At 51.0% G+C, this 24,774-nt stretch overlaps 2 protein-coding genes across 2 annotated transcripts; one reads left to right on the plus strand and one right to left on the minus strand.

Annotated features, from left to right (window-relative positions):
• Positions 1 to 144: 144 nt before the first annotated feature.
• Positions 145 to 5,150, minus strand: LOC100906428 (uncharacterized). The gene is given in 9 exon segments (XM_003747996.3): positions 145 to 299; positions 380 to 667; positions 763 to 1,464; positions 1,596 to 1,735; positions 3,356 to 3,485; positions 3,632 to 3,919; positions 4,031 to 4,225; positions 4,330 to 4,737; positions 4,828 to 5,150. Coding segments are annotated over 9 exon segments (2,571 nt in total). The 5' UTR covers positions 5,114 to 5,150; the 3' UTR covers positions 145 to 165.
• Positions 5,151 to 18,201: 13,051 nt separating this feature from the next.
• LOC100904152 (TNF receptor-associated factor 6-like) lies at positions 18,202 to 20,290 on the plus strand. Its single transcript, XM_029112768.1, has 9 exons — positions 18,202 to 18,329; positions 18,445 to 18,597; positions 18,681 to 18,744; positions 18,893 to 19,038; positions 19,161 to 19,248; positions 19,378 to 19,497; positions 19,655 to 19,765; positions 19,857 to 20,012; positions 20,204 to 20,290. Exons 1-9 carry the CDS (start codon positions 18,202 to 18,204, stop codon positions 20,288 to 20,290), a joined length of 1,053 nt encoding a protein of 350 aa, XP_028968601.1.
• The last annotated feature ends 4,484 nt before the right edge of the window (positions 20,291 to 24,774 follow it).

Consider the following 24,774-nt stretch of genomic DNA (forward strand, 5'->3'; position numbering starts at 1 on the left):
GCAAAAACATTGCCCCTGGGACTTACGATGCTCTCATAGGATGGAACCCCTCCTTGGATGAAAAATCTACAGTGTCCCAAGTTGCACCGTACACAGGGAGAGTTCCCCAGCGTCAATCGAACGTCTTTCCAAAATTCAATGAGTCCTAAGAGATCAATGTCCTCGTCACTGGCGCTCCAGAGAACGACCGAGAATCCGAAGGCGAATGACGACAAGCCACGGGAGACTCGTCACGAAAAGTAGACTCGCGTTCATGATATACATCAGGCGGTAGTCACTGAGCCGGTCTCGGAAAAGACCTGAAAATTTTCGATTTTGAGCTCTTTCCTCGACTTCGTCAGCAGTTCCCGGTTTGAATGGCTTGAGAGGGGAGGCTCACCTATCGCCGATGGCATCAAGAGGAACACCATACCGCTGATCGTGCCCTGCATGCCCAAGGTGAAGGCCATACGCTCCAAGCCAAGGTATCGCGCGACCACACTGACGTAGTAGGAGCTCGAGAGGCCGAAGAATCCACCGAAAATGCTCACTGCCGTAATGAACGACGTCAACGAGCTGCAGAGACAGAGGAGTACCAGGAACACGCACGATGTGAAGTAGGAGAAAGTAATCAAAACATCGCGCTCGACCAAGCCCCAATCAGCCAAAGCAGGAAGCAAGATCCGTCCTGTGGATAGAATCGGAGAATTCGGCAAATGAGTCAACTCCATGAATTATTTCGTATGCATCTTCGACCGGAAGGCGCACCATCTGTCGACCCACCTATGACGTCAGCAATGGAGTAACATCCGATGATGAGCACAGCATCCTCGATCGTGAGCCCTTTCTGAGCGCAATAATCTACGACAGTCGCCATGAAAGTATCGAAGAGCCATTGGAACACGAGGTTCACCGACAGTATGACGTAGAACATTGGCTCACGGAAAACACTCCAAGAGAAGATCGAAGAACCTTGAATTTTTCGATAATATCAGCTGGAGTCGACAGCGGTTCCTCCCGCTTTCGGAGGCATTGTCTCGGAAGTCGATTTCACCTCGTCGCCGATTCCCCGGTGCTTACCACTGCTTTTGACCTTCTTGCACCAAGGAGCTGTGTCGACGGTGAGGGTCAACGGCGCTACGCTCATCAGGATGACGCCGATGACCAGCATGGCACACTTGAAGCCATAGTGATTCTTCACATAATCGAAGAGCGAGGGGAAAATCATCGAGGCCACAGGTGAAGCTGCATGTCCTATGCCGATAGCCAGACCGCGGTAGCGATCGAAATACTGTGACAGCAGAACGCTCGTCGCGACAAGGATAGTTCCCGCTCCGAATCCATGGACAACGCCGAAGCCCAAAGTCATCGACTTCACGTTGGGGGCGAAGTAGCCGAGAACGAAACCTAGGCCATTCAAGAAAGTCCCCGCGAAGAGAATGGGTCTCAGCGAGTACTTTTGAGCGAGAGGGCCAATCACGATGCCTGGGGGGAAAATGTAATTTTCTTCAAGTGACCGAGAGTCGACATCCCCTGTGAATTGTTCTCAGGTTGTCGACTTGAGCTCAACGGTCTTCACGACCGTGCTTTACCCAACTCAGTCCTTGCGAACTTACCACAAAACAGCATCGAAAGGTTCACAATACTGCTGGGCCATGACGCTTCACCTTTCGGGATGTCGAATTCTTCAGCAATCGAAACTAGGATCAGACCCGAGCATCTGAATCCCACCGCTGCTCCGCATATCGATAGGGTGCTAATCGCGCAGACGAACCATGATCGTGGACTATCGGGGCGCGGTTTCTCGTCCGAATGGGAGACGCTATTGTCTTTGGTCTCTCGCGTCGTCGGCGCTCGAGTCAGTCCCTGCTCGATCGCCCTCGGTTGAGCTGGTCCCCGGCACATCGGTAGCAACTCTTTTCCCGGCGGCACGCGAGGATTGCTCTTGGAGTCTGGCGTCGATGCGAGAAAAGCCGCTTATGAAGCTTAAATTCCTCCCCCCGCGAGTGGGCGAGCGAGGAGGATGCAGATGAGACAGTCCCATAAACGTACTTTGTTTGGGTGAGAGATTTTACAGCAATACTTTACCCCGTCCGACAGATAGAGAGCGTGATGGCAACGTGCTTTTGAATGCCGAGCCCAGGCGCGTCGGTTGAAACGAGAATGCTCGGTGTCGGCTATCGTTGCATCACTTGCTCTCAACCGGTCCATTGCAGTTCCGATCGGCTAGAGATTGCTTGATTGAACTGACCCGCATCAAGTCTCGCGTGACCCGCTCAGAAATCGGATATTTTAACAACGTAGAAATGAATAAGACGGCGATTGAACGTGGCTTCCGGGCTCCCAAGCAGGAAACGAGTAGAGCGGAACTCATCTCGAACAGGCCCGTCCCTGGACGCCCCAGAATAGCGAGTTCATACGAGCATTCTTGTAAGATCTCCCGCCGATAAGCAGCGATATCCATGAGCAGAACACGGTGGTATCAGAAAGATGAGCTCGATATGTCCAGGTCTTGCAAATAATCAGATAAGTTTTCCGATTCGGGGGAAACTCGGATCGGGATGCCCGTCGTCCCGAGCTAGATAACACGGAGTCTCATTGACAAGCGCCGCCGTCCGCGCGCTACTGTCGACGCAGGTTTTCGATCGATCCATTTTCTGACTATGTATTTTTTTCACCACGTGTTCTTCTCCGGAGAGATACGTTACGGCGTCGTATATTCCTTGGCTCAAGGTGGATCTCTGATTCTACTCTCGAGGGAAGTATTTTCTTGGGTTAATCTCCGAGGACAGTCGCCCCCGAGAGAATTCGAAAGTAATGATAATAATCGGAGGATCAACGAGGAGCATGCCGTGAGGCTCTCGCTCGTTTATTTCCGGACTCGTGCCTCCATCGAAAAATCGCTGAGGGTGTGAAATCCTCTGTGGGTGGATTTGGGTCGTCCGTCAGCGGCACGTTCCCGTTTGTCGGGGAATATCGTAGAATCAAGAGTGCAGCATCATATGTTCGGTACAATTGGAAATTTATTCAGATCTATCCTAATCGACATAGTTGAGCTAGAGTAATCATACATTTTGATCTCTGACTGAGATACATGGTTACTCCGGTAAGGAATTGTATCCGGTGGCTGATTAGGTCCTGCAGCTCCGATGAGGCGAGCGCTCCACCTCACGAGTTGCCCTTCTATCGGTTCGCGCAGAGTTCCTTCCGGCCATCCGTTGGATGCCGATTCAAGGGGTTGTCCGTCACCAAGAGATGAGGGCAGCCGATGAGGGGACGCCACCGCCGTGCCTTCGGATCGGACGCTCGGACGTTGAGATTCTTCGCAGATTCTATTCGTCATGGATGTTCCAGAATGCCAAAAGTCTCGGCTCACGCGCGCTCCAAGGAACGTCCGACCTTGCGGCGATACACGACGTACAACCAGGGAAGACTGGTTACGAACAGTAGCGCGGCGTTCATGAGATACATCAGACGGTAATCGCTCAAATGATCTCTGAAGAAGCCTGTAGGAATAATACGATTGAGATTTTGTCGGAATCTGAGTTATCGCGATAGCTGATCCAAATGTAAATATATCGAACTTTTATGTCGGGGTCCGGACCCCAAGCATGGAATCAAGACTTAAGTACGTTTCTCTGGGGACGCTTACCGATCGCTGTGGGCATCAAAAGGAATACCAGTCCCCCGATGGTTCCCATCATGCCGATCGTGAAGGGCAGTCGATCCGAGCCGAGGTAACGAGCGATCATGCTGAAGTAATAAGTACTGGCAAGACCGAAGAAACAACCCAGAAGGCTCACGGTCGCGATGAAGGCCATCTGTGTCGCGCATACACATATCAAGAGGAGGAAGGCGATTGAGACAAAGTAGGACATCGTCAGGAGAGTGTCACGACCGAGGAGACCCCAATCAGCGAGGGCAGGCAGGACGATTCTCCCTGGGACAAGAATCGGATTCGGTGAGCTTAGCAAGTTCGTTGAGGTCCGGCCACGGAGAATTTTTATATAAAAAAAAATTGAATAGGAAAAGCGGAGGGACAAGTACTGACCCACGATGTCGGAGACGGAGTAACAAGCGATCACTACAAGAACTTCGTGTACCGTTAGATCTCTCTGAGAGCCGTAGTCGACGATAGTCGCCAGAAACGTGTCGAATAGCCATTGGAAAACAATGTTCACGCCCAAGATCACGTAGAACATCGGTTCTCGGAACACGCTCCAAGCGAAAACTTCATTTTTCGGTCCTGGAACGAAACGATCGATGTCGAATTTTCAATCTCAGCCTAGGCAATCCTTTAGCGCGGATGGATTCGAATTTTCCCCAAGGGGCAGGGGGTGGTTTTCTCACCTGTCGCGGTAGCCCCCTTCGCCGCCCACGGAGCATCCTTGACCAGTAGAGCTAACGGAGCCGTACTCATAAGGAGCAGACCGATGGTCGCCATCGCGGGTCTGAACCCATAATGAGTTCTGACGAAGTCGAAGAGAGATGGGAAAATAATCGAAGCAATCGGTGACGACGAGTGAGCGATTCCGAAAGCCAGGCCCCGGTATCGATCGAAGTACTGCGTGAGTAGAACGTTCGACGCCACGAGGAGGGTTCCCGATCCGAAGCCATGTACGGCGCCGAAGCACACCGTCATCATTCCGAGATTCGGTACGAAGGCGCCCAGTAGGAAACCCAGGCCTGTCAGAGTCATCCCCACGAACACGATCGGTTTCAGTGGATATTTTTGAGCAAGAGGTCCCACCACGATGCCTGCGAATCACAGAGAAGTTCTCTTTCAGCATTGGATTTCTTAGGGGCGGCGCGTGTAATTCGCAGCGTTCAATTCGTCCCGTGACTCACCGCTGAAGAACATGAACAGATTCTGGATGCTCGTTGGCCATGCAGCCTCTCCTTTGGTGATATCGAACTCTTCAGCAATGGATACCAGGAGAAGACCCGAACATCTGAAGCCGACGGAGCCTCCGCAGAAGGAGATCGCGCAAACTGCGCAAACCATCCATGATACCAAGCTGTCGGTCTTCCTTGAGTCGTCTCCGGGTGGGCTCTTGTCTTCGATGACAATCACAGCCGGAGAATTCGTCAAGCCCTGCTCGATCACAGTCGGGTCGCTCGCCTCCTTGCACATGCTGCTGCTCTGCAACGGCTGTCTCGAGGATCTCGTCTGTCAACTACTTCGAATACACGCCGCTCTTCCCTTAAAACAGAAGCGCTCAGCGAGAGGAGAGGGTCACGGCGAGGAGGTGGAACGAAGATAGCTCCTGGAGTTCACTAGACCACGAGATCAGGTTTTACGGCGCGGAGACAAGTTGACAAAGTCGAATTACGGCCACTGACCCAAGTCGCCCGCCGCCAGCACTTCACCCAGTCGTAAATGTGTCGCTCATACTTCCGAGAGCTTTCGAGCAACCCAATTAGGTACTTCTACGCGGCAGGAGGGAAGGTCTGTCAAGGTCGAGCCGGAACCGCGCTCGGGGAATCGAGCTAACGCCGCGTCGTCACCAGCGATTTTCAGCTGAAAGGTCTCCGCTGGCTCCGACGCCGCACGTGTCTACGAACATGATCTCGAGAGGAACAGGCGAGAGTACCTTATCGTTCCGATTCCGGGGCCCGGAGGAACCTCGACGAATGTTCGAATTTCAAAAACACATCGTATCCCTCCCATCACCGCGTCTAAAAAGATTCATCGACCCTCGGAAACGTGGAAGGAATCGATCGTTGGGAGCTAGAGCATGTCATCTTTTCTTTTCGTTCCTCACCGAACTCCTGGATCTCTACAAGAGTAGGAGAGAGCGCAAATCGACAGATGCGGAACATGAGAAGGTTACTTGACGCTCGAGGCTCGACGCCGAACACACAGGATATCGCCCCGAGAAAAAGAGAATCACGCGGTTGACCTTAGCAGCAACGGGGTGTCTCCGACGGGGAGTATTATTTGCGAGAGTCGGCGGGATCACGGTTCTTGGCCTGGCCCTGGCAGATCCTCATCATTGGGCCTGATGCCCGCGATGGAGGATTCCAGCCACGCAACTCCCGAGACCGGCGACCTACCTGAGGATCTTGAGGAGCACAGAGCCCGCCGCTGCATAATCTCCTGGTCTTGAGCATGATGAGATCTCTCCTGAGGTCCCCGGAAGTTCACTCAGCGGGAAATCCATCTGCGATTCTGAATCATGAGCATTGCCGTGAAATATCCGCTCCCAGATCGGGCGGTCCCGACCGCTCCGTGTCGATTTCACTTCTGATTGACTGAGGGCGATCCGAGGTTCGAGACCATTGTATTCCGATTCATGGGGAACTGTGATTGGATTCCGTCATTGCGGAGAAGCATGAGATTCTCTCGAGACGGGCTCCTCCGGATGAATCACTCACCATAAGGACAGCCTGTGCCGTAAAAGGCTGCCAGTGTAATCAACCGGCTCGAACCGCTCCCAACCAGCTGGGTAGCCGAGTGATTAGCTCGTCCACAAAGAAACATGCACGAGCCACGCTGAGTTTGAAGATAACGTCGGGGATCAATTATTGGTGGACTGTCAGCCTATAACTGACGCAAACTGATCGTCTGACACTATCCTCGATCGACTGGGAATCGAGATTTTCAGGAGAGTTTCCAAGACATGTCTCTTTAGAGAAATGAGACCACAAGTGAGGATAGCTGAGGTGCAGTATAATGCAGTGACATTCGTGCTATGACGGGAAAATCATCACGATCCCGAGGAAAAATATACGAAGGCTCGAAATCGTGAGCGGAGAAAGGAGTGCTCCTCGAAATGCGCCCAATTATACGGAAGGAGAAGCAGGTAGGCAGGACAAACAGGTCTCTCTGGCCCATCGAGCACACGGACCGATCGCGCCGTACTGGAGGATGCTCAGCCTGGGTAAGGACGTCGGAACACTGAACGGGAGCCATCTGACTATTTGAGCGTCTTCGGCCACGCCGAGACCCATTCATGCGAAGGGTCCGGTTCTGAGAGATTATCGCAATCGCGAGAGGGGCCCGCTCAAGAAGTTGACTCGACGCTTCCGAAGTACTGCTGATCCTGATCGGGGCTCACTGCAGTAGACTCCCGATAATAATCCCCGATAATTCGTGGACTCGAAATTCGCCAGGTGCGCATATTCTCCGGCGGAATGAAATTCTCTTCGTGAAATTCACTTATCATTCACGCCTCTGTTTTGTCCTGGATCTCTCGAGTCTCAGCGAAAACAAATGGATCGCGCTCATGCGGATAGAGTCTCAATGTTTCACGGTCCCACCGAACCCCTAAGCTCAACATAGATATGTAAGAAAAGTGATACAGTGAAAGCTCGTTACTTCGAACACGAAGGGACCGACGAAAGTGGTTCGTTGTACCGAGTTTCGCCGTAACGAATGCCGCTCAACACTATTCCTATGGCGAGCTTGCCAAAGCAGGAGAAATTCCTTGTTCGTTGTACCGAGAAATTCGTTGTAATGGGGGTCGTTATAACGAGCTTTTACTGTAATCGACTTGTGATGTTGATATATATATAGAGCTGATTGGGCCCTGATGTCGTGAGATGAGTATGATCGGATTTCGAAATTAATGTACGCGGGGGAATCCATTGCGATAATTCGCACCTCGCGCCTTCGCCTCTCGGAAAACCAAAATGATCGGGACTCCTGTATGGTGTACAAAATAGTATTGCATGATCGCGTTATTTTCTCGCTGAACAGAATGCGGTCCCGGCACGACCGACGTAAATGAGATCGATATCGTCCCGCGTCCTCGAACTTGAAAGAAGGTCATGAGTACGGCGCATTTTCCAAAAACTCGGCAAACTGAAGCTTCCGTAGAACCCAAAGTGAGGTCAAACCTCGACATGGATCAACGCCTAGCAGGCATGAGATTCCCCCCTGAAGCTTGGAAGAACCGAATATCTTATCTCCACGGAGAGACTCGGATGTGGTCTGATGTCAACTGACCAAGTACCCGTGACCTTCAAGCATCCATACCCTGCAAGACCCTGATCTTGCGAAGGTATAGGTCCGGGGAAGAAGCGCGAGACATATGAGCGGCAATGAGCACAAAATCGGTTCACGGAGATCCGCACATGGAACGGAAGGAATTGAACATACCCTCGTCGTCCTGATAATGGATGATTTATATCTCAGGAGAAGGAAAACTTCGATTTTGAACGGCGATAATTCTTTCTGATATTCGACGGAGAATCTACCGAGGCGCAGTAACGGAAGCTTCTCAAGTCGAGAAGACCAAGCCTCCGTCGGTCGACACTCCCTACTCGGAAGTTTAACAACTTTCTGAAATCGTAAATCACGCAAATGGCGTTATCTCACCGAACGAGTCGTAAAATTACATCGATCCACGCAATAATAAAGTTTTCATTGTGATCCCATGGCGGGCGTAATTTCCATGTAATTGGTAAATATGATCTCGAAAGGGTAGCCTGATGGATACGTGACATCGGAGGCGAAATGAGGAAGCCGGACATCGCGGAGGTTTGAGAGCGAATTCGAACGTAGGATCTTCCGAAAACTCATAGGCAGAGTTCACCAGGACGGATTTCTTCTCTCATGTTCCTCGAGCCGACGCGACGGAGGATTTACGACACCTCCCCGAACCTTGTCCTTTACGAACGCCTCGTGTCGAATTGTGACGTTATCGTCAGGAGACCGAATTACCGTAAGATACCAAATGAAACCTATTAGTAGTCCCTTTTCAATACAGGCCCTCTTCCCGATGCAAGCCCCCCGAAATCAGAGCATGCGAAACGCAGACGGTACGGGGAGCGATTTGTCGATCGCATTGAGTGATGAAAATATCACATTCCGAATCAATTCATCATGTATTTATATGGAAACGTATGCAGCTTTGCAGTTGAGCAGTGTTCCAACCTTTTTTTCATTATCGGCGTTCCTCAGTCAAAGCATATTAGAAGCCGATCTCCAATAGAACCCCATTCCTAATATAAGCCCCTTCCGAGAGGCTTTCGGAAAAAATAGACGCCCGGGCTCGTATCAAGTATTTTACGGTGGACATGTGAAATAGACCCGGTGTCCGCAGGGTTCAGGGAACTGCTACCGCGCCTGCTGTAGGGGCATGGACTTTCGTGGAAGACACGGGTGCATGAGAGGTATCTCCTCTAAAAAAAGATAAACGGGGAATAGGATGGGATCAGAGCTCTGAGGATCGAGCATCGCACGTACGATAATGCCAATCTCCCGTGGAATATTGTAGACATCGTCGAACGAGGATCGTCGATACCGTCCGAAATAAGTGCGTGGACATATGGAGGCCATTGATCGGAATTTCTTCACGAATCCGTGCTAATTCTGTGACGGATTCATGAATCAGCGCTGGATCAGGCGAGATCTCCGGGATCTATTGTCTTCCGACGCAATCGCCGTTCATGGACTGCACTTGAAACGAAGGGTGACTTCGAGAGGGCCGCCTGATGAGAACAACGTCAACGACCTCTACTTCCTTTCTGTCGCGTACAGCACAAGATCCGGTGATCCGTCACTTGGAGGTCAACCACCATTCCGGAAAAACCATGTACCGTACCTGTAGTTCCGTCTCCAACTCCTCGATTCCGAGCAACGCAACACCACGCCTTTTCGCGCCTCATTCTGCTCTCTGAGCCTCTCCAAATATCCACGAAACATCTGAAAATCCGAGCTAGAGATGATGAGAGACTGTATCGTCCAATACGCGCTCCCAAATCGTGGAGTTTCGTGGAGAGCGGTCACATGATTCCTTGAGGAAGACGAATTCACTCTGAGGAATACCTACCATAGTTGAAGAATGTGGAGTGCAGTCAATACTCCGACCTGGTGCTCGGATCTCTCTCAATATCAGTTATTCAGGTATCGAATTTCATACGGGGCGAAACGAATACTTCCACAGGTTTGGAGTTGTAGCGCTGAGGATGCCTCGACCGTTCCGAACCAAATCACTTCGAATATGATTCACTCGGATTGAACGTCAAAGTCGCTACTCACGACAAGAATTCAGGAGTAAGACATGAGCCTCAGTCACGGACACATCGAGAGGTGGAGATTTTCCCAGGGAGACACGGGAATCATCAGGCGGACAGGGGAATGAAAGAGGAACTACGGCCTCCAATGATTTTTCGCATCACGAGATTGGAGAAACAGTGCCGCGTCTTCGCTGGTTGTATGAGACCGTGCTCACAGTCGCTGATGAGTGATGAATGGTCCTCACCTTCAAGGATGCCGCGGCCGACTACCATCACACTCCATCTTCGATTCGTGCCGATTTGCGATTTATGGAGTACTAAATTCTGGTTTCGATCGGCAGGCTTTCGATCAACGACGGAGGGGGGGTTCCACTGAAGCCCACTGGATCGACTCGAAAGCACACCGCAAGGTCCTGATTCCGGGTATCTCTCGCGGTCTGAATCGTTTTATTCAAAAGCTGCACTGGGCCTCCGGACATTCGCACCGAGATGTGAGTCCCCGTGACTTCCGGACGGACTCCGACGATAGTTTTCGCGTGGTCCGGAAGCGCTCCAGCCAGCCACGGGACTAGAACTCTCCTTCCGTAAAGACGGCCGGAAGCTCTGGCAGGGAACTCCGCGAGTACACTTGCGTGCATCTCAACCATTGGAAATGACAGAAAGACTCTCGGAGGCCCGTTCCAAATCGTCAAAACTCTGAGGCGAGTATAACAGGGGCGGCCTCTGATGAAATACAGTCAATATACGCGGGGAGCGCGTTACAAGAACTGAGTGCTTTGGAAAAGTCTCGCTAGAGCATCCGGGCTGTGCCGCTAATCGCCGGCTCGGGGAATTCCACCGAACTCATCTGCCTCGTTTAGTGGCTACAGGAGGGTCGCTCCACGGACGAAGGCAGCCACGGAAAAGTCGCACGAGGTCGCAGGACTAGGACCCGGACTGTGCTGGTTCTCTCGGGAACCGGAGATGCGAAGTTTCGGGAAATCGACGTTGATGACGGAGGCCGGAGTTCTTGAACTAGGCTGCAAAAGCTGACTTTGATGGAGGTTCGGCAAGTTGCGACACGTGGTAGGGATCGTCGGTCTCTTCCATATCTGTTTTGGGGGAGGAGTCTGGAAGTTCGACTATACGCGCTCGTATCTTCCAGCAATTCTTTGAGCCGCCACGGGCAAGACGGGGAAGCTCTCCACAGCGGAGCTCATTGAAAGTAGACCTCTTCGAGAGGGATCCGCCATAGCCGCAGTTCTCTTGGGGCAGATCCTTCGGAGATTATCATACTCCGAGCGGCGATGAAGAAATTTTCAAGGGGTCTGCCTAACGACCGTGCAACGAGCACCGGTAAAAGTTCTCTACGAGCTCCGTCGGAGCGAGGTCGGCGACCGCAAGGAAAGGGATCATGTGCATATGCGACGTCGCTGAAAATTCAATCCTATCTGAGGGTTCCGTGCGAGCAGAGAAGAATGAAGGTCTCTCGGCAGGGCATCCAGGGTACTCGTCATCCGGTGGGGAAGACCAGAAACTTCGAAATGATATTCAATTCGATACTGGGCAACTCGACACCTTTTTCTCGCGAGTAGAAAGCTTTTTCGATGATTCTTCGCTTTGGATAGCGAGGATCGAGAGGAGCACGGAAGAGCTTGGTCTCGGCGCAGTAGAACATCTCAACACATAATTTATTGCAAAGCTCCCTCCTCTTCTTATTTTTCACTCACATTCTTATCCATACCTATGCATAAAGTCAATAAAGAAAATGAGAACAGTTTGGCAAGGTCGAAAAGGAACAAGAATAAATACGGGGAACAGTGATCTGATAATTAGATTTAAGATCGGGATAAAATGGAGAGCTTCATCACTTTTCTATTTACAGACTGTGCATGAAGAGGAGCCAGCGGTGTTCATTCTGCGTCATCGCGATGTTCTGACTCGGAGAAGGCTCGCAATTATGAAACTCTGGAGGTACGAGGGAGAGCTCGCCCGGACCGCATGTCACGAAACCCATATTCACAGCGTGCTCAATCGATTATGTAGTTGATGAAGTCGACGCACCAGTCTCGGACCTTGTGCCGATTCGCGCAGCACTTCATGAAAGTCTCGCCTCCGTTGGTCGCCACGTGAGCACATTGGTTGCACATGTTTCGGAGCGTAGAATTCGTCCGGCAATCGTGTATCGCGTCAAAAACGAGACCCGCCCGCAGCGTCTGTGATCGCCGACGAAAAACCTTGACCGAGTCTTCTGGGATCGAATCACGGAAGGAAGCTTCTTGAGCGGAGTCCAACGGGAGGGCAACACACGCGGCCCATATCGCGAACACCAGTACGAATGTCAGCTTGTGGATCATCTGCGGAGGAAATTACAGAATGATATGACAGGGTAGCATCGAGCACCGGCTCGGAAAAAAGTTGAAAAACGTTACATGTCAGACCTTCTTCCTATGAATCTTTTGAGAGATTTCCTACAAAGAGTGACCGTGACGGAAGGGCCCCTTCCGCCCCACTTTGTTACCGATCTAGATGTCTAATCTTCCCAGAATAAACTTTACAATCTGCTCATCAGCCTTGGCGTAATAATTCATGCGATGCCTGCTGGTGCGTCGAGAAGGAAACTCCTTAGAAGCGAATCGCCCTCCTCCAATGAACTCTGGGGTTCAGTCCCACGAGACAGATTATGCCATGTTTTTTCCATGAGTCCGACGCACAATCTCCATCCAAGAGAAACCGGTTCTCGCTGAAAGCGAAGCCGGCGGAACATCAAAGCGAAGAGACGAGTGTCCTCTACTCTTCCAGCCATAGATCATGCATAGACAAGAGCGCGATTACGTAACAGCAGATCAAGATCATGGTCGAACGTCGCGCGGTGCCAAGTACTGAGTGTCGAACGGCGTGCGTAGTGGCTATTGCGTAAGACTGAGGGCATCCCCGCGGTAATCAGATTGACCGGTGACTTTCAAAAATAGTCGGCTTGAGCAGCTTCACTCCCTCGGAGAAATAAACGATTCTGAAGATCTGAGCTGAACCCCAATTCTCCTAATGTCGACACTTTCCCAACAGCATGAATCGGGATGACCGAAAACGGGCCCGCGTCAACCGAGGATGTCAGAATCGGAGTTTCGCAATTAAACAGAGAAAGTGATCCACGTTGCGTTCAGGGGACCTCGGTGTCAATCACTTATCTGCGATGATTGACAGGTAGAGTTTTTTGGTCCGGATGAGGTGCTACCGACGGAAGCACCCTCACTGGCTACCTCGGTCGAATACTGAGTGAATCCGAGAACCGTTCCCATTCCCAGAGGTATAGCCCTTAACTCACCTCGTAAACGACAAACGGTTTGATGAACTAATCCAGATGAGATTAACTTCAACCGCTTCCTGAGGTGTTTACAAACAGTGTTACGACTCGATGTCGGCTGGGCTTTTATTTAGCGTGCGCTCGGTCCTAAACTATCCTCTCTTCTGTGGAGAGGATAGGACAACCCGGAGCCAGATGGAGCACTGCAGTCTCGAGCAATAGGTATGGGATCCGTCACTCGACTCCTCTTTAATAGCGGATCAACACATTATTTGCGTGACCTAGCGATCAGTTACATCGACCGATCTGGGCGCCTGCATGCTCGTTCATCAGCAGACCGCTCCTAATTCCGATGTCGCAATCATCGAACACTATTCGATTCACGATGCCTCTGAATGATTTGACTGCCTCGCGTCGTCAGCATGTCCCTTATGAGCACTTGATTTTTTTCATGATCCTTCATGGGCTAGCGTCGCATAATGAGCACAGAGAGATTCCGTTGGAGTCAGCTTCTTCGTGGCGGGATCTTCTGACGAAACCTTCCCAGATCGCCTGCGACTTCTGAATCTGAGGTCGAATCGCACTCGCGCTCCCATGCAAGCTCACCCTGCCGAGGACTCCGGGAGCGCATCAATGGGCTACTCATATTTTCATTCATCGCGAGCTAGGGTGGAAGTCCTTCTCGCCCGATATGAATGCGACCGGACAATCTCGAGCTTCTTGCCTCCTGATTCGCTTGATGTCTTAGACGAATGTGGCTGCGACCCGAAGAAACAGCAGAAACTCGGGATTCCCGCCGGATATTCTGAAACCGGAATAATCTTGGTGATCCAATCATGGGGGCAGTCGATTTGTACACCGCTGCACGGAGCCAATTCCGAATTTTCCAAGTCCCACATACCGTGAGAGAATCCAAAGTCATATCTAGGGAGCGTTCTACACCAACTCAGGATGTTGATCATTGCACAGTTTGCTCCTCCATCGATTCTCACTGTTTCCACCGCGGCATGCCTTAAGGTTTCATAGGGACATTTCTTGATAAGGACATATCTTGATTCTCTCCAATGGTCACATTCGGCTTGCACCACTTGCAGAAAGCGCCCCTCCGTTTGAAAAAGTAAATATCGGCATCGGTCGAGTTAGGATCTACGCTAGGAGATCTAGCGAGATACTCGTCTTACGTGGCGAGTTTTCCACTTGACCTCTGGCAATCACGTGTGCGGCAAAAAACTCTAAACTCCTGGATCGTGGTCGGTACAGTTCGACGTATTCTATATCTTTCTGACACGTATTTAGAGGAACGTCGCCAAGCTTCCTAGCATGATTGAGGGAGAAGACTCCGTCAGTGGCCTTTCAGGTGAATGATCCGTTCCGGAGCACGTCGCCGAGACATTCCCACGAAAATTTTGAATTTTGGAATTTGGGATAGTGATGCGGTCAAGAACGGTTGAAGGAGGCGCTTTCAGTACGGCACACGGGTATTCAGTGAGGAGCTCTTCCATAACGTAACATCAAACTTTCTCAAAAACCGACATTACCCGTAAAAGCGGTGACGAAATCAAGGTCGTATCACTCGGCGCGTAAAGTGGAGCGGACTGATATATCCTTACCAGCATAATGGAAACAAAGCGTTGAATATGAAACTGCCGCACTACGCATCGCGCGAAGAATCCGGCTGGCTATAGATGCGTTCGATTTACGCTGCACCGGTTCTTTCGGTGATCCGGTAACAGAAAGCGTTGTACTACGGACCGGAAATCCATCACCTTGAAATATTGACATTCGATTGGATGACTACATGGAAGGCATTGATCGTCGGCCTCGAGCGAGAAGAATCTCAGAAAAGTCCGCTCACTCCGAATCAGTAAGGACGCTATTGACTTGAACTCATGTATCCGAGCTTCAGGCGTCTCAGCACGACATATGCTCGGGGTGTGAGTCACTACATGAGCTAGGAATGTAATTATCATGGTAGTATCTTGTTCATCTTCTCTCGAGAGGTTGACGAACTCTGACTCGAGGAGTGCAATCAAGATCACGTTTCGACACAGCTAAACGAGCCATGGACAGAACCCTGAAGCCGAGTGAGCATTCGTAATACTGCGAGTGAGGGAATCTGTACATGAATGAGAGAGCGAACGATGGTGACTTGTACTTGAAAGCTCTTCCGTGCGAGCGGCGCGGCCTTGATCGTTCGAGACTCTCGATCCTGCGGCGTCTCGGATTCTCAAATGAAATGATGCGTTCCGAAACGTACGCGTCTTGAGTTCCGTGGTCGCGCAGCTGTGATCAACGTCAGCTTTGTCGTCAGCAGAAAGACCCCTAGAATAAGTGAAAACACAGCTCATCAGACCATTCAAAAACAAGATGAGCCCGATGTTATCTGAACGGTTCGAACGTATAACTCTCGATGGACTCTATGAAACGTGGCAGGCAGCTTGGTGTCGGTTCGTAGTTCTTCGATGACCGTCAATGTCTCTGACGTCACGATTCCTCCCGCCCGCTTCGAACCGAAAATTCGATTTATCCTGAAATTATCGTGAATGCTTCAAGCGAGTCGACCTCTGTATAGTATTCGACCTTGCTTGAGATGTGTTATTTTCCTATCGTGAGCCGGATAGTTAGACACAACATGCACCGCGCGCTCAAATCATGGTCTATCTAGCTGTCATCTCGACCGAAGCTGTCGCTCATTCTTGGTAGCGTTCCAAGATGCGGAGCATCGACTGTCCCGTCGGTCACCGCAAAGCTGGTCGATCCGTGTGTCTGCGAATTCGTTCATCGGCCGAATGCTTCCGTGGCTTCGACCGATCACGGCAATGGCCTAAAGCAGGGGTGGCCAAGTGGGGGTCCGCGGACCCCTGGGGGTCCGCAGCAAGATTTTCGGGGGTCCGCGACGGGGTGCCTGAGTCAGATTCGGAGTCAGATTCCCCAATGGAAAATATGATGATTAATCATGGACTGTCTTGAAGTGACTAAACGCTGCACATTTCGCAGCGAGAATATCAAGTCTGCAGACATTGCTGACAAACACGTCGAGTTGAACGTCGAACCTCGCATTCGAAGCTTGCCAAAAAGTGCATTATGAGAAATAGGGGGTCAGCCGACTCCAGCTCACCCGGTCAGGGGTCCCCCAGCTCACCCAAGTTGGCCACCCCTGGCCTAAAGAACGAGACGGAGTGGATCAGCGTTGAAGTTCGTTGAGGAAAACATTTTCCGGCATCCGGCCCATGAGCCGCTCCGGTTCCTACGCGCGCAGCCGCATATTCGACTGCCCGTATAAAGGCCCGCCAGCCCGCCTCCTTGATCCGAGTACGTCCAGGCACTGAACACGTATACGAGTAGCGATGACCGAAGCTCCTCGGATTCGAAGTACCGCCGTCGAACTCCGCTCGCTAGAAACCTTCGTACATGGAACCCCTGCGGGCAGAAGCTCTGCCTTCCTTGGCGGGCGACCTGAACCGCATGTAGTCGTCTAGAACATTACAGCCTCTGACTGATTGGATTGACGTCATAAAAAGAATTATATGCCCGCGCAGTGCCTGGGAAAAGAGCATGGTCGAATGCGTTCATTCGAGGACCTTGAAAGCGTCCTTTCGCTCCTGTCCTCATTCGAACTCCTCCGTGTATAAATGTACAGCCCCGTACGTGTCGAGTGAGAGATTTGAGTCATCCGGACGCCCGCGGCCGCCCAGCATCTCTGCGGTTGCGTCAACGCTTGACGTAGCAACCGAAGCAGGGGGCGCAGAGACGCCAGGAGCGGAGACGCCCATGGCTCCTGTTCGCTGTTCTCGCTGACAGCAATTACAGCAGCCGTGGCAGCAGAAGCAGAAGTGTTTCCGAACAACGACAACCCCTCCACCGCGTTGGGGGCTCGGTCCTCAGTTGACTCGGTGTTCGGGGTGCGCATTGCATAACGGAGCGAACGTCTTCTGAAGTGGCCCGACACGCAACACATCTGCCACCCCTGAGACCCGTTTGCAAACAGCAGGGTCGTTGCAAGTGCTATCCAGCGGTCGTCGTCGTAGCCACGGTTGCGTTCGACGACGTCGTCGCTGTTGCTGCCGTCACTCCCACTGCCGTCATCAACATTCTACCAAAACAACAGAGACAACTGCCATATTATTTCGCAAAATAGATAGCAATCTCAAGCAAGAACAACAACAACAACAAAGACTGTGAACCGACGTTGCTCAATAGATAACTCAAAAAGCGCGAGAGCAGGGATACGCAACGAGTGAAGACAACATTCTGAGGAATATATGTCTATCTCCGTGTCAATGTTCAATTATCCGGTCCGGAAAGACGCCCCCGAACAAAGGTCAGGGCCAGCTGTGATTGAAGCTCAAATCTCGAGTGGATCCCTTCAGAGGTAAACCATTATCTCTCGGGGTGAGAGCTCGCCTTCAGCGGAGACCCAATGTGGACCTCCGTTGTAAATCGTTGAAGATCGGCGAGGATCCAGCGTGGCCGAGCATTCACCGAAGCAACGGCTCCCGTCTTCGTCCAGTGCGCGATTTCTCAGTGTCTCGCCCAGTCAGAGCAGCTAGGGGATCGAGGATGACCTGGGAGGTCTCGAGACTGCTCCGGAGATGATACGACAGTTAGCGACGCTGGTCGGTTGACTATGATGAATGTTCGGTACCGCCAATTATCCCTATCAAGGTAACCTCAATCCACGGATACAGTGTTCTAATCCTCGAGCGGCGACTCGTCTGTTCGTCTCTCTGTCTGTCCGTGGCTGAAGCTCCACACAAGGACGTGATCGTCGAAACTGCTCAAGTACAAGTAGAGAACGGGAGGTTGCTCTCTGGAGGAACTCTCTGGCGAAGTCAGCACTCAGTGCAAATCGAGCGAGCGAGCAAGCAAGCAACCACAAAACCTCAGACGGTCCAATCATAGAACTTGAAGCGTTTGCTCGATCAATCAATCAATCGGTCGTGCTATCGATCGATCGATTGCCAAGGTGCACCATGACGTACCAACACATTTTGCGCTCGTTCCCACGTTTGCCGGGGGAAGTTCTGCTCGAGTTCGAGCTCCCACTGCCACGGAATCTCATCTGCGTTATCTGTCAGGCTGTGTGTCCTGTGCTTTTCAGGTTGGTTCTAGTCACTGACTCGGGGTGCTCCTGACTGACATGAGTGTCCGGAAATAGCTGATGAAAATAATTCAATGCGGGAATAGCATGCAATCACGAACCATGATTCCCGTAGGTCGTCGTGCTCACACAGTTTCTGCGGCCAATGTCGACTCCAGCTTCTGCCATCGAACCGGTCGATGTTTTTGTGTCCCATGGACGGCGTCGAAAGCAGAGCCGAGAAAATGTACAAGGATATGAATGTTTGGGCTGCTGTTAAAGATTTCCGGTCAGTACATGTGTAGATTGGTCACATGATTCCCTCTGCTTGTCAAATGACGAGACATAGCTCAAAATTATCATTTCCCTCAGGATTCGTTGCAATTATTCCGCTCTCGGTTGCGGCTTCCTCGATACCCTCGAAGAGTTTGCTAAGGTAAGTTCCATCGATATTGGTGCGCTTTTCGTTCCGAACACTTGATGACTTGGAAGCGAAATAATTCCGATGTTCGACCGAGGGAATAGCCCCTGACTCTCGGAGAAATATATGCGAATAACTCTCGGTGCTTTCTTGCAACTATCAGAACCACCAATCGAGCTGTCCGTACCACAAAAAGACTTGTCCACTATGCCAAGAGGAATGCCTTTCGAAGGACTTGTTCGATCATCTAGGCTCAAAATGTGCCAAGAGGCCCCTAAGCTGTCCACTTTGCAACTTTAATTTCCACAGGTAATCGCGTCCTTCAATTATATTTCGAACTGCTGTATTCGCATATGGTGTTTAGTTGGTCCCGGCGTGAGGAGCAGGGAAAACTCGCAGATTACCGTTCAACCCCCCTAAACATTTTTCAGAGAGCTTCTGGAAGAACACATGAACGAATGTCCAATGAGAAAGATTGATTGTGATTACTGCCAACAGAAGGACATCCTCGCCCGAGACGTTAGTACATTTTTGTGTCGTATGCAAATCGAAGATCTCAGCGTTCTTCAGGGAATGTCCCGAGAGAATAATCACCATAAGCTTTTAGCAGCGCTAGTACCGAGGAAATCCCATTGATCCCCCTTGCAGATGCCTTCACATTTGGATAGCTGCGATCTCAAGCCTTGGTCCTGTACACTGGCGGAATTCGGTTGTCCGTTCACCGGTACATGCAAACAGCTCCTCGAACATCTTACATTTGAGGACCACGTGAGTTTTCCGTTGGTGATCCGCGCTCATTATGCGTCGGATGCCCAAGGAGGAAGAGAAGCAGAATTAGGATAATTTGAGCGCCTTGATGGCTCGACTTCCCGACGTGGTCGATCGTTGGACGCGCGACCGTAATATTTCTGAATGGAAACCTCAGGTAACCTTAATCAATCAACGATTCCGGGACATAGCAATGACGAATCGAGACCAGCAGGAAGAGATCGCGCACTTGAATGTACAACTAGACCAGCTAACGAACATTGTGAAAGTAAGTGTGTGGATTCCAACGAGCAAAGATCGCTTTGCGATATCACCAGGTGGCGGAAATTTCGAGCCCTAACCGTAAATCATTTACCCAGGACGGCAACCGGCGAGTGGCCACAGCATTGCGCTCGATCGCGTGCGCACTCAATACACACAAAGAAGAGAACCGGAGGCTGAAGGAGCGGCTCGACGAAATGATTCTCATTATCGGTCGGAACACTCAACAACTCCACCAGCAGAGCACAAGGAGGGTACGTTGAGCGACGCTCACAGACTCCCAAGCGGAAAGCGGCTGCTCTCGTGAGCGTCGTTGCGATTCCGGAGTCTGGACTCATCCTACACTTGGACGAACCAAACTTATAACTGGAGACCGTTCCTGAACTGGTCAGTTACCTCCCATGAGATTCCCTCCTCTCAATGCAATCATTCACTCTACTTGCAGGACGGTCGACATCCGTGTTATGTCGAAGTGACGACGTCTAGACCTTCATCGGGGGCGGACAGAGGTGATCGATACCACAAAAACTGACAAATAAGATGGCAATAAGTGTATCGAGAAGAGGAGGCCCCGTACTACTTTTACAACCACAACTACAACTAGCCACAGGGAAGGACTACTAAGCAGAATCGAACATCAAAATCATCATCAACAAGCCTACCGGAGCACCGCCGAAGACAAGAACTCGGGTCGATGAGAATTCAGGCGGTCCTCTCAGATTTCACTTGCGTTCTCCGAACGTGACCCCGATCCGTTCGATAGGGTTGAAAAATCCGTTCTTCTTCGTAATCGAAAATCTCGAAAGATCTCTCAAGGATCTCCCATGTCCGCAAATATTGAGACCTTGGTGGACTACAAGATGCGGGGGACCTAAATCTGCTACGATTGGCGACATGGGAAATTCGAATCCAAAAATTTCCCCGGCTCACGGACCAGATGAAATTGAAAGTCTCCCCAGCGGAGGTGAATCGACTGCCCTTATTGGGTAATTCGGGGATGACGGATGGAATATCCTCGGGGAATTACTTCCACGAAGATAATGGAGTGTTTGACTCCGCCTGAGCTCATACGGCGGTCGATGTATATGTAGTCTGTCTGCTATGCTCACCGCTCCCTGTTTGGCTAGGTCTCAACTCATACACTCGTTGCCATGTGACAGATTGACGGCGCGCGCACCCCTTGGTCAGTTTTCTTCTTCTACCCTTCGCGTTCTTATCCTTGTTCACCGGAGCTGAAAACAAAAACCCTAGATTACCTACTCGAGTTTGCGTTGGTGCGACTCGTAGGCTCAGGAAGCCGTATACAGCGCTGAAGATGCTGGAGTACGTGAATCGAATGAATGACGGGGAGCGAACGAGCAACCCAATAGGCGAGACGGGAGGGGAGAGGAGATCGTGAGTATTCGGCACTGTTTCGTGGATTGATCGTGCGATGAAACTGATTATTTCCCGAGGAGCGATCAAGCCATGATATCAGCGCATCTTCTCCACTTTTCGGGACGTTCCTGTTTTCTCAGTTTCCGGATCGGAATAGGAAAAAGCGCGGCAGCGCAGGATTCTGAGTTGATTCGATCGGAGCTTCCGGATCGAACTCCTTCGGAAGAATTGCTCACTCAGAGATTCGATATTCCCTGCACTGTTCTACAATCCAAGCCTTCGATACCTCCTTCCATCCGTTTTCGGAGCCCTAAATCTGTTCGCCATAGTTGGAGATGTGATAGTCGTAACTAAAGAACTTGACGTTTACGCTCCTCAAGGACCTCCCGCACGCCTGTATGTGACAGTGCGTGATTGTGTAAGCGCCTGGGGATGTGTGCCATTGCACCCTGATTCTGTTCGGTGTTGTTTTTTCTCCGTGGATGATATCGTTCCGGATGTGTCATCACGCGATGAGAATGACCGATTCATTCCACCTGTTCACGACGGAATCGCCGATCATCATTATGATTACGATAGTTTAAGGACGATCATTTTGATCGGACAATAGAGATGATATGCAAATAAGACAACAATTATGGCATAGAGAATTATTATGGGGCAGAGAACGTAACGAATACTATTGATATAATGACAATATATCAATTGAGCATGACCATTATGGAGATATTTAAGATTTCAAAAAAGACATGGAAGACGACTCTACGGCGGATAACATTCAAACTAGTCAATCCGAATGGGCTCTGTTTCCTCCGAGAAGTTCGAAGCCCCGGCAGAGGGAAACAGTGAAGTTTGTTCATTGGCGACAGAGAAAATTCTAGAACATTCGCTTCCGTGTATTCAACACCGGCCAATCGACCGGGAACATTTTGTTGTTTTTCATTCACGCCACCTTCAACGGAAGGGAAGAACGGAGAGGAATGCTCGACCGAAAGCTTATCGCTGCCGATTTCAATCGTATCGTTATTATCCTTATTATTTTTCTTAGTGAGAGAGCCCCTATGAACGGAGGAAAACTCAACAATACGTTCGAGATGAAGGGCTTTTACAAAATCTTCCTTTCCGCGTGTTCCGACCGAGTATCATCAGCGATCAACGTGACTGGTCGGCGGAAGTGTGGGAGATTAGCTAATTCACAGACGTTTACCTCGAGAATTGAATTCAGGAGCGCCTCTCTGCGTGTATCGGATGGCCATGGAGCATGCAAGACGCTCTGTATTCTTATATTTGTCGTCCCTATCTCGGGATTGGGTGACCGGCTCCCGATAGCGAGGATCATCAGTATGCGAGTCCTGAAGGGCGAAGTATAGCGTCACTCATGTGTCACTTTCCAATCTCATCGAAGCCCGATCGGGACCTCAATCCGATCTGAGCGAGTAAGCGCTGAAGAGTCTAAATATAATATGCGAATGAAAAAGGCAAAGAGAAGAGGAGCAGTGATGCAAGCACAGCCATAGCCCGCGTCTAGCGAAGGATAGGTAGCATAGGGAATCGAGAGAATGGACGGCTAAATGCTACTTAAGGTCTTGTTCCTCTTGAAAAGATAGAAAGTCACAGTGACAAAAAGGAAGCCGGTACAGATGAGCGTCGATTGAGGTTTCGTATACAGAGGATCAAGAATGCGAAACGCCAATTTTTCTCAATCGGTTTCGACCGGAAGAGATGACTTTGAAAGAGAGAAATGTGAGGCCATTGCTCCCGAGAATCAAGCGATGGATTGTTTGGACGGAAAGACAGAGCGACAGACATATTATGCAAAACTTTATTCAATTAATGATTCGGTGTCGGACACTGACCGACCGACCGACCGACCGACCGACTGACTGACCGACCGGCTGATGGTACTCTCGTTCGAAGTTCTCCCCTTAGCCATGGAACTTGACCACGCGGCGGAGACGGCGGAATCCACGGTGCTGATCACGGATCTCATCCAAGAACAAAACACTCAAGTTTGATTTCGAAGGTCGACTGTGTGGTCAGAGGGGGTATGGGATAGCTCTGTGCTCTGAACTCAGACTAGACGTCGAAGTCCTCCAGGCGACCGAAGAATTCGTTGTAGGTAATCCCCCCCGCTTGTGGCTACACGCCACGAATCCTCCCAGCCATCCAGGCAAGGCCTGGCCGAGTCCCTCTCGTACCGCTAGGGGAATCCGAGCGCTTGTTCATGTTTGCCCCAATCGCCCTGTCGGTCAGTCGGCCTTCCAGTCAGTCGGATCGGTGAGGATTTGTAGATTGATTCATGCGGAATCGGATGAACACTGGTGAGAAAACACTGGAAGTGCGTACGTATGAAACGTCTCGCGGTTTGTTTGTAAATAAAGATCTAAGAGTTGTTAAAATCGCATCTGTCGAACCGAGCCATGAATTCCATAATTCACAAACCGATCGCTCCCCGTTCCTCCCGGAGCACGTTATATGCATCAGTATTCATTGCAGTACTGATGCCGGATCGAGGCACGAGTGCGAGTGATCCCATCACCGTCGGGACAAGTCTCTATACGAACTACGCGGGTGCTCGGAACTCCTCATTAGACCCGCTCCCACTGCTGCCGACGAGGAATTTATCCTCGTCCCGTGTTTAGTCACACCTTCGAATCTCCTAGTTCAAGGACGTCCGAATGTTTAGATGTCCGAATCGAGAGCTGATCCGCAATAACCCAGTGTGACGCCAAGACCTCCGAAAACGAGTGCGAGTATCTGATCGATGATTTTCTACGATGAGAGTACGGGACCTCGCTGAGGAACAGCTACAGCGAGGCAGAACACGACGGCCACGACATTGTGCGCGGCGGACACGCAGCGAAGACAGCAATTAGGACGTGCGTTTCTCATCAGAGAGGATTGTCAACAGATTTTCGAAATCTAGCGCACAGAAGAACGAAGAGATTAGTAGGAGCAAGGGAGTCCAACGACCCGACTAGGAGAACGTCGGCGACAATGGTGGCGGGGGCGCCAGCGGCGGCGGCGACGACGACGATTGGGGCTGCTGCCGAGCCGACGACGGGAGCAGGCTGAGCATAGGCGGGTGGAGGAGGATTCAATAAGAGAAAGTCCGGAAGGCCGCGAGGTAAAATCCGTTTAATTGCTGACTTTCGATTCCAGTTGTGCGTTCTGTCTTCCTCTCCAGGAGTTACAATTTCCTGAAGACAAGCGATTTGGTGTGCGACTCGGCGTCTGTCCGTCCGGGCGTCATCCCCTCGCGAAAATCCAATGACTTTTGCTTCTTCACGAATCCTACATTTTGTCGAGAGCCGCACCGCAGCCGATGCTCCAGCGCACAATATGACATGAAGAATGTTCCGAATTGCGCACCCGACCACTTTCGAGAAAATTCGGGAAATTATCCGCATCCTCGGCGCGCTCGAGCGAGTTGGATACTCAAGTTCTCTCTATGCCGGCTAATCGGAGATGTTGTGTGCGTACCAGCGATCGTATCGATGGCCGGCGGACGGACCAATGCGCGTGGTCCACCGACGCCGACGTTACCCTCGAGGCAAAATTGTCGCGCAGCTCTGCACCCGTTGGGTAAATATTTTGTATGAACTCGGAGATTGGTTCCGTAAGTAGCATCACAAGCAG

Source organism: Galendromus occidentalis, unplaced genomic scaffold, assembly GCF_000255335.2.
Source record: "Galendromus occidentalis unplaced genomic scaffold, Mocc_1.1 scf7180000077527, whole genome shotgun sequence".
Classification (NCBI taxonomy): Eukaryota; Metazoa; Arthropoda; class Arachnida; order Mesostigmata; family Phytoseiidae; genus Galendromus; species Galendromus occidentalis.